Source organism: Triticum dicoccoides, chromosome 3B (genome assembly GCF_002162155.2).
Source record: "Triticum dicoccoides isolate Atlit2015 ecotype Zavitan chromosome 3B, WEW_v2.0, whole genome shotgun sequence".
Lineage (NCBI taxonomy): Eukaryota > Viridiplantae > Streptophyta > Magnoliopsida > Poales > Poaceae > Triticum > Triticum dicoccoides.
This window is the reverse complement of record NC_041385.1, coordinates 667496139-667506098: the sequence shown is the minus strand read 5'-3', so window position 1 is coordinate 667506098 and position 9960 is coordinate 667496139. Positions and strand designations below refer to the sequence as shown.

General features: G+C 48.9%; 1 protein-coding gene across 2 annotated transcripts in view; it reads left to right on the top strand.

Annotated features, from left to right (window-relative positions):
- Window positions 1–431: 431 nt before the first annotated feature.
- Window positions 432–9960, top strand: part of LOC119277718 (NAC domain-containing protein 75-like) — a 12977-nt gene continuing 3448 nt past the window's right edge. Inside the window, exons 1-5 of one of the 2 annotated variants that reach the window (XM_037559031.1) lie at window positions 432–615; window positions 5336–5458; window positions 5593–5761; window positions 5930–6447; window positions 6922–7029. In XM_037559031.1, the coding sequence (XP_037414928.1) occupies window positions 5342–5458; window positions 5593–5761; window positions 5930–6447; window positions 6922–7029 (912 nt within the window). In that variant the 5' untranslated portion in view covers window positions 432–615; window positions 5336–5341. Of the gene's footprint in view, window positions 616–5335; window positions 5459–5589; window positions 5762–5929; window positions 6448–6921; window positions 7030–9960 lie in introns of both variants that reach the window. The other variant, XM_037559029.1, reaches the window with a different exon arrangement.

Here is a 9960-nt window from a genome sequence, read left to right as displayed (position 1 = left end):
GATAGAGCTTCCGAACCGGGCCTTAATAGATACTCCCTCCATTTTTTTTACCTTGTCTATATAAGATTTATTTGAAGTCAAACAGCACAAAGTCTGATCCAGTTTATATCAAAAATTATCAACATCTACAAAATTAAAGTTATGTAGTATGAAAATTAATTTTTGATGCATCTAATGATATTGATTTCGTATTTTAAGTGCTGATATTTTTTTCCTGTAAAGTTGGTCAAACTTTTAAAAGTTTAACTTCAGAGAAAATTTATATGCAGACTGAAAAAGGAAACGAGGGAGTACTAAAACACAACAGCGCCCTTCCCTTCTGTTAAAGGAAAATAGAAAAAGAAAATGGGCTTCCCAGTTCCCACCTGGCTTCCCAGTCTAGCCCGTTCCTCCCTCGTGGACGCTCCGCCGCAGCACGCCAAGTCCCCAACCAGCCTGTGCTGCCTTGCGTTGCAAGGAAGAGCAGTTCCCCGCACTGATATCCATCATCTCGATCTACTGCTCTTCCTCTCCTCGGCTGCTCCCCCGCTTCGTCTCTCTCCCACCCCGTCGACTGCCTGGATCGATCCACCGGCGGCTCCAGGCGCCTCCGAAAATCGACTCTCCACCCTCCATGTGAGCTCCTCTAACACTCCGCAGTCCCCCCACCCGCCTCTTCTGTTTTCCGTTCGCTCGCTGAGATTGATTCGCGGCAGATCTCATGCCCGTGCGCCATTAGTTCCGTCGAGCTTGTTAATTACAACGAACTTAGCCTTGGCCTTTCGATACAGTTTCGATTTTTGATAGTGCAGTGCTAACGGATGGTTTGCCTTTTGATTCACCCGAAAATTCCCCAGAGATAAATAATCTGGGGAAGTTCAAATATCTATTTGCTCCAAATGCCATCAACAATAGTTGCCATGGGACCTTAATTAGGTGAAGGAGAAATATTTTTCCTGCTCGCTGGCTTTTGACTTTTATTAGAAGGGGTTGCTGTTATATTTCTTTTTTCTCCCTGCTGGTCCTCTAGTCTATCTGACTGTATGTATAAGAAGCAAAATAACCAGGCTCAGGTGCATACAGTTCCTAGCACCCAGGGGTTAATTTAGTTGGAATTTTGTATTAGTTGTGGATTTATGGGCGAGCAGGGGCAGCAGTTCATGGAAGTATTGTACTACACTGTTCAATTTTGGATGCTCAGCTAATATTTTTTTATAGAGAAAAGGCGATAGCCCGACTTTATAAATAAAGCCACCAGGCAGAGTCACAACACCACGAAACCACATAAGTTTAAATCAGCCACATAAAAAGTGCAGATACAAGGCATCCAGCCTAATTGGCACGCAGGCCACCCAAGCACCAGCCAGACTCCTGAGGAGGATTTCGCCTAGAGTGCCGCAGCAGGGTAGACGCCGTAGAATTCATTCTGGATAACATGTCATCGAAAGCCTGTAGATCCCCGTCCTTAATCAATGATCTCCACTGTTGCAAAAAGATAGTAGCTTTAAATAAGCAGTTGACAGGGTTAGTAGGGAAAATGTGCTCAATAGTGAACTTGTTTCTAGTAGTCCAGAGCGCCCAACACAACGCAGCCCATCCCACGAAGAAAACCCTCTTAGACCGGCCTACTAGGGAGTTGATGCACTGCCTCAAATCACCAAAGGAGGATGGGTACCAATTAACCCCAAGCCAACGTCTAATACAACTCCATGTGAATTTAGCCAAGGAACAGTGGAAAAAGATATGCTCAGTGTTCTCAAGGGCACCGCAAAGTTGACAGTATTCCGAGCCCGGACCATTCCTCTTCTTAATCTGGTCAGCCGCAGGAAGTTTGCGACGGTAAGCTTGCCATAGGAAGATCTTGATCTTGGGAGGGATGCGGGCAGACCAAATGGACTTAAACTTATCCGTGCGGGACCCAGCGATAAGTTTCAAATAAGACGACTTAACCGAAAAACGCCCCGAAGAGGCATGGGGCCAAACCACGGAGTCCTCTTCCTCCGAGAGCAGGGGGAAGCAGGCAATAAGACGATGCCAATCTTCCAACTCTACTGGGGAAAGAGAGCGCCGGAAATCAAGAACCCAACCGTGAGCCGAGAGCTCAAAGATAGAGATCTCAGGGTCCGCACAAAACGAGAACAGAGTCGGGTAGGCCACCGCCAGTGTGGTGTCACCAACCCACCAGTCTAACCAAAAACGCGTGGACTTACCATTACGAACAACAAACTTCACAAGGGACTGAAAAGCCGGTCTGATGCTAACTAGCTGGCGCCAGAATTGAGAGCCACCAGAAGCGGAAGCGAGCATAGAGCTGGAAGAAGGGAAATATTTTGCTTTTAGGATATTAAGCCACACGGGACGGTCATCAAGGGTCATAATCTTCCACCACCATTTAAGTAACAAGCATTTATTCATGATTCTGGTGTTGATGATGCCTAGACCCCCCATGCTCTTGGGTCTACAGATGAGATCCCACTTAACCATCCTGTATTTACGTTTATTATCGGAGGAGTTCCAGAAAAAAGCACCCCTGTGCTTATCGAAGCCCGAGTGTGTCCCTTCGGACAGCAGATAGAATCCCATGAGGAACATCGGGAGCGAGGATAGGCAGGAATTGGTGAGGGCAACCTTGCCCGCCTGGGAGTTGTACCGACCTCGCCACGGCAAAACTCTATTGCCAACTTTAGTCACAACCGGGGCAAATTCTTTAGCCAACACCTTAAGAGGGGAAATCGGAAGGCCCAAATATTTAAGAGGGAAGGCTCCGAGAGAGCAATTCAGAAGGTGGGCTACCCGTTGCGCCTCCTCGTCAGAGACCCCAGTCACAATTGCCTCGCTCTTAGAGAAGTTGATTTTAAGACCCGACAGGGCTTCAAAGCATAGAAGAATAAATTTCAGATTAGTGATGGAATGATCATTCAGCTCCACCAAAATGATTGTGTCGTCCGCATATTGTAAATGAGAGATGCCATTAGGAAGAAGGTGAGAACTAACAGGCGCAATATGGCCAGCAGCCGCTGCACGAGCCAAAATGCGGGAGAGAGCATCAGCCACAAAGTTGAAAAGCAAGGGAGACGCCGGATCCCCTTGCCTCAAGCCCCTACCATTCGCAAAGAAGTTACTGGTCTGCCCGTTAACTGCCACCGCCGTGTGGCCCCCCGAGACCAGTTGCATCAGGCGATGGACCACCGAGCTAGCGAACCCCTTGGCCAATAGCACTTGGCGAAGGAAGCTCCAACTAACCGAATCGTACGCCTTTTCAAAATTGAGCTTGAGCACCAGAGCCTTGGTGTTCTTGCAACACAGATCATGGATAATCTCGTGAAGGCATAGCACCCCATCCAGGATGTATCTTCCCTTAATGAAAGCAGATTGGAAGGGGCTAATGACTCGATGAGCGATCGGGGACAGCTTCACAGCCATACCCTTAGCAGGAATCTTAGCAAAGTTGTTAATGAGAACAATAGGTCTAAACTGGGAGATTACGTCCGCGCCTTTAACTTTAGGAATGAGGGTGAGGACTGCGTAGTTGAGTCTCGAGATGTCTACAGTCCCCAGCCAAAAACCTTGAGTGATAGCCAAGATTAGGCCTTTTAATTGAGGCCAGAATTGTTGAAAAAAAGGAATCGAAAAGCCGTCCGGGCCTGGCGCCGCATTAAAATTGGCAGAGCGAATCGTCTCAAAAATTTCCTCCTCCGAAGGGGGAATAAGAATGATCTCATTGTCAGCGCTCGAAAGTTGGTCACACGGGGCCCAGAAGTTCGCAGCCAGCTTGAAGCCAAGCACGGGTTTAGCCGCAAGAAGGTTAGCGAAGAAGGAGACCACATGCCGCATAATGACCGGTGGGTCAGAAGTCCTGACACCGTCAATAATAAGGCTATCAATAAAGCACCTTCGCCGTCTACCATTAGCAATAGCAAAGAAATACGTTGTGGGCAAGTCCCCCTTGAGGGTCCAGTTGATAGTACCGCGTTGTTTCCAGTAAATTTCCTCCTGTCTATGAATGGCCAACAACGTCTCTTCTAACCCATACCGGGAATGCCATTCATTCGAGGACAACCCAATTGAATCCGCACGGTCGTCCAGGACGCCTATCTGAGCCACCAACCTTGCTTTGTCACGCCTTGACTCTGCAAAATGGTTTCTGGCCCACCCTCTAAGGAATCTACGGAGGAAATAGGAGCATTGGTGCCAGTCATCCATAGGTCCAAAGGAACGCCGGTTCGAGGAAAGGAAGGACAAAATTTTTTGAGCCATCAAACCGTTGAAACCCTCGACTAGAAGCCAGGAAGCATCAAAATGAAACCTCGAGACACCCAAGGAACGCGATCCATCGTCAAGAATCAGGGGTGTGTGATCCGAGCCAACAGGAGCAAGGGCCTTAAGACTAGCATGAGGAAAAAGAGGGTCCCACCTCGGGCAAACAAAAACTCTGTCAAGAACTGAGCGAATGGGGGGGGGTTGATGATTAGACCACGTGTACCAGGCTCCGACCCTAGGTACCTCACGAATAGCCATATCCCTAATGAAGCCATTGAACGCATCAGCAAGGGGCCACGAGAAGTTAGGAGAGCTCTTGTCGGAGGGGACACGAAGCAAATTAAAATCACCCCCAATCAACAGCGGAAGCTGGCAAGATTCAATCTTAATAGAAAGCTCATCCAAAAAGGCACAAGACATAGCATGATCCGCCGGACCATAAACCACTAAAATTTCTACTAAGGAGTTGAGAGAGCGAATGGAGACCACCATGCTAGCCCAGAAAATGCCATGATCGAAAGCCACGAAATCAAAAGTATCTTTCTTGCATCCAAGCAGAAACCCTCCCGAGTGACCAGCCGAGGCCACAAAATTCCAATGAAATCTATCTATCCCAGCAATAGCCGATAATTCACTAGCAGAAAAGGAAGATTTGAAAGTCTCGACAAGGCCAATAAAATCCACATTCTCAGATCGAACTAGGTCCTTAAGTTGGTCTCTGCGCCCCCTAGCACAGAAACCTCTAATGTTCCAGAAAAGCGCCTTCATTTATACGACAAGATTAAAAAGAACTAGATTTATAGAATTGTTGTGATAATCCTTTCAGAGATGAGGACTTGAGTTGAGATATGGCCCATTTCCTGTAGTATCAAATAACGAATTAAATGGTGGAAAATGCCTGCCTTTGAATTAATTGTTGTTATCTTCACATACTTCTGCTGGCTTTATCTGAGCTGATCTCTCATTTAGGTTGCTTGGTCTCCTCCTATCTTGGGCCTTCTATTTGTTACTTCTCAAGTTCTAAATTTCTGATGCATGTTTATTGAATTGAGATTAATTCGTTACTGATATCTGTTAGCGTATCATCCACGTATAGCAACTCATGGACAAGGGTCACCCAGGGTACTTCAAGTCCATGATGGACGCTAAACTCCAGGAGCAGGGGTTCTTTGCTTCCCAGCACTGCGTCAACTGCGGCCATGAGCTCGACTACAAGCCGGTACATATATATTAATTACGTACTGCTTATCTTGTTCAGCCCTTGGGTGCATGTGTGCACAAATAAATTAAATTCAATCTCTCATGTGATGTTTGTTTCTGGGGTGAATGTCATGTTGCCGCTATCGCAAGAAGGACATGGTTGGGTTTCCTGCCGGTGTCAAGTTCGATCCGACGGACCAGGAGCTGATTGAGCACCTTGAGTCCAAGGTGATGAAGAGAGCTCACTCCCTCATCGATGACTTCATACCCACCATTGAGGGAGAAGATGGCATTTGCTACACCCATCCAGAGAAACTCCCAGGTGAGAATCGAGATCCATAGACATACAGTACGTACAAAAAATGATCCATTCAATGTTTTGGTTGAATCAATAACTACAAGTACCTATTCTCCTATAACTTGAATTATGATCACCCAAACTCTTTGTATATTTCTTTATCGAAACAAACTATGTGTACTTGATCACCAGGTGTGACAAGAAATGGCCAGAGCAAACACTTTTTCCACAGACCATCAAAGGCCTACACCACAGGCACGAGGAAGAGGAGAAAGATCCACGCAGAGAATGAGCTGTCCAACAGTAAAAATGGTGCTGAGACACGGTGGCACAAGACTGGCAAGACACGGCCGCTGATGGTGGACGGACGGCACAAGGGGTGCAAGAAGATCCTAGTGTTGTACAGCAACTTTGGCAAGGCACGAAAGCCAGAGAAGACTAATTGGGTGATGCACCAGTACCACCTCGGCGACCTAGAGGACGAGAAGGAAGGGGAGTTGATCGTGTCGAAGGTCTTCTATCAGACACAGCCACGGCAGAGTGCCGCTGCCACGACATCGACAGTATTGCATGAGCCTTCGACTAACGGGGATATGGAGGTAAAGACGCCAAAGTCAATGAAGATTGGTCTCGCTGATTATGCGGTTGTCGCCGCGGCTGCCATCCAGATGCAGCGACAGCAGCAGCAAATGCTGAAGCAAGGTGATGAGGTAACATACCTAGGTAGCTATACTCAAATCCTGATAATTAATCGAGCAGTTAGTTATAGAGAAAGGTATATATTTTCACCCCTTAAAGTTTATGCAAAGTAGACATTTGCTGGTTAATTCATGCCCTAGCTGATTAATTCCTAAGTACCCAAACATAGGCACATAGCCTTACTTATCGAAGAACCCTGATTCTTTAGTAGTACATTAACTGTTGTTAATCTGAACAGTAAATGATGCAGTATAAACTGTTGTACATCTAAACAGTAAATGATGCAGTACGTAGCAATGTCACTTTTGTGTAGTTTAAATGAAATGATGTAATATTCTCATTATCGTTCTTATTGCCATGCTTGTCGATAAATAAATATGGTTGTGTGCATCTCAATAATGCAGAGGCCAACGGTTGTCCTCCTTTTAAAAAAAATTGCCTTATCTTTCTCTTTATATAGTATAATTCTGTCATTTTGTTTCAAGATGAACAAGGGAAATGAGGTGCAGGACCAACAGCAGCAGAAATTTGACCACAGGCCTGCTGGCTTGGAAGGACCAATAATGGCCTGCAAATCAGCAAGTACAAAAGAGGTGAGTTTTCTGATCAAAGGTCTTGTGAAATTTTGAAAGCGGCATTTGCTCGATTGTTTGCGCATGAACCTTGTAGATACTATTATATCAGAATGTCGAGAGGGAGGAAGAGAAATTGTATCACAATGTCCAAAGGACCAACATCCCATTTTATTTATAAACAAAAGAAGTTAGTATTCATTGCCACAACAATATGAGCATGGGCTTTTTATTTATATTGTTGCTTCACTCCCCAATTAACCCCTTCTAGATATATTGATAATTGTAATTTTATTCTGTCCTGGGAAAGGGAATAAGAATCTATTTTGTTATTCTGATCAATTATGTGCGGGATTAGTGGATTGTCTTGTTGACAACGCAACCATTGTACACACCATATGTTATTTTGCTTGTTTGCTCATATTTCTCTGAAACTGTCCAAAACTGTCCAGTTGAAGCTTTCAAGTGTGAAGAGAGTTAATGTCAAGGGCCTCGGTGCCCAAGACAGCAGGACCTCGACTACGTAGTTCGTAGTCGCGGGGGATAGGAGCGCTAGGGTTTTTGCCTGGCTGCTCTATGATGCGGGAGGGGAAGATAGAAGGAAATAACTTTATTGCTTATCCCTAAAGGGTGCTAACTATCTGATATATAAAGGCCCCATGGGCTAATAACAAACTAGAAACCTATACGAAATAAACTAGTCTAGGAACTAATGTGCCCGGATCAGGACTCCTGTCCAGCCTGCGCCTTGCCTGATGCGGCCGTCGGCTGCTCCTGGCCGCGCGGCCCACGTCTGTAAGACGTGCCCCACATGACATCTCTCCCCCCCTCGACGAGCAGCTCGTCCTCGAGCTGAAAAGCGGGGTAGCGCTCGATGAAACTGTCAAGATCCTCCCATGTAGCTGACGAAGCTGCTTCACCCTTCCAGTGGACGAGTAGCTGGCGAACGCCGCGTGCTAGGCGCGCACGAGTCACGCGCTCTGGTTCTGGAACAGCCGCCCCGTTGTGGATCGAAGGCAATCCCGGCGGTGTAGTTGGAGGAATGCCGAAGAACTTCTTGAGGAGGCCCACGTGGAACACGTCATGGAGGCGCGAGCGCGCCGGAAGCTCAAGACGGTATGCCACGTTGTTGATCACTTCTGAAATGCGGTACGGCCCATAGAATCGTGGCTTGAGCTTGCCCCTGGTTGGCAAGTTGAGAGAGGACGCGGCGCGCTGTCGAAGGCGAAGCCAAACCCAATCGCCCACCTCATGCCGAATGTCCCGATGACGTCTGTCGTAGTAGGACTTATAGACCGCCTGTGCCTGTTGTAGACGATAGCGGACGTCCTCGATAAGTTCGTCGCGCTCAGCCATGCTCCTGGCCACTGCAGCCACCCGTGTGTCGCCGGGCTCGTAAGAGCGAATAGTGGGAGGGTCACGGCCATACACAAGCTTGAACGGAGTCTCTTGGGTTGCTGTCTGGTAGGCGGTGTTGTATATGTACTCAGCCCAGGGAAGCCACCGGAGCCACTGCTTGGGACGATCCCCGGTAAGACACCGTAAATACATCACAATGATCTTGTTAGCAGCCTCCGTTTGCCCATCCGACTGCGGGTGAAATGCGGACGTCATGTGCAGCTTTGTCCCCGTGAGGCGCATGAGCTCTTGCCAAAAAGCGGAGGTGAAGACGGGGTCGCGGTCAGAGACCATGGACTGTGGTACGCCGTGGAGACGAACAACCTCAGCGAAGAACACCTGTGCCACTGACTCTGCCGTGTATGGGTGGGCTAACGCCACAAAATGGCAATACTTGCTGAAGCGATCCACCACGGTGAGGATGACAGACTTCCCGCCTACTCGAGGAAGCGCTTCCACGAAGTCGATGCCGATGTCAGTCCACACGCCCGTGGGTACCGGCAGCGGCAGGAGCAGCCCAGCAGGGTGCAAGTGCTCGGACTTGTACCGCTGGCAAGTACCGCAAGTGCGGATGTACTCCTGCACCGTCTTGCGAAGGTTAGGTGCGTGGAAATCGCGGCGAAGACGATGCAATGTGCGCAGGACGCCTTCATGCCCATCATCGTGCACGGCACTGAGAATCTCCTGGAGTAGCGGGGATGACGGCGGAATGTAGAGGCGGCCGTTGAAGGTAACGAGGCCGTCGGAGAGCGCCCAAGGCTGTTGCCGCGCACCTGCCGTGATATCCTCCCGCAGTGCGACGAGCGCCGGATCAGTGGACGTCGCTTGCCGGAGGCGATTGATGAAGTCGAAACGAGGCCCTGAGACCGCCATGATCGTCGTCTCCTCCGTGTCACGGCGGGAAAGTGCATCCGCCACCGTGTTGGTACTACCTGCCTTGTACTCCACCATAAAGTCGAATCCCAGGAGTTTGCCAACCCAATGATGCTGCGGGATGGTGGCCAAACGCTGGTCAAGCAGAAATTTGAGGCTGTAATGATCCGTTTTTACCACAAATTGACGCCCCCATAGGTACGGCCTCCAATGGCGAATCGCGAGCACCAGGCCGATGAGTTCCCATTCATACGCTGCCAGGGAACGGTGACGTGGCGCGGCTGGCCGGCTAAAGAAAGCCACCGGGTGGTGGTCCTGAAGAAGGACGGCCCCGAAACCGTACGTCGATGCGTCACACTCGACGATGAACGGCCGTGTAAAATCCGGTAACGCGAGGACGGGAGCCGTGGTGATTGCCGTCTTGAGGGTGGTAAAAGCTGCTGCCGCCTCCGGTGACCAAGAGAAACCATCCTTGCGAAGGAGGGCCGTCAGGGGCGCGGCAACCACGCCAAAGTCCTTGACAAACTTGCGGTAGTACCCCGCAAGGCCGAGAAAGCCCCGAACCGCGCGCGCCGAGCGTGGTTGCGGCCAGTCCGCTACTGCCTGCACCTTTTCCGGATCCATGGCCACGCCTGCAGCGGAGATGGTGTGACCCAGGTATGCGATTGATTCAACGGCGAA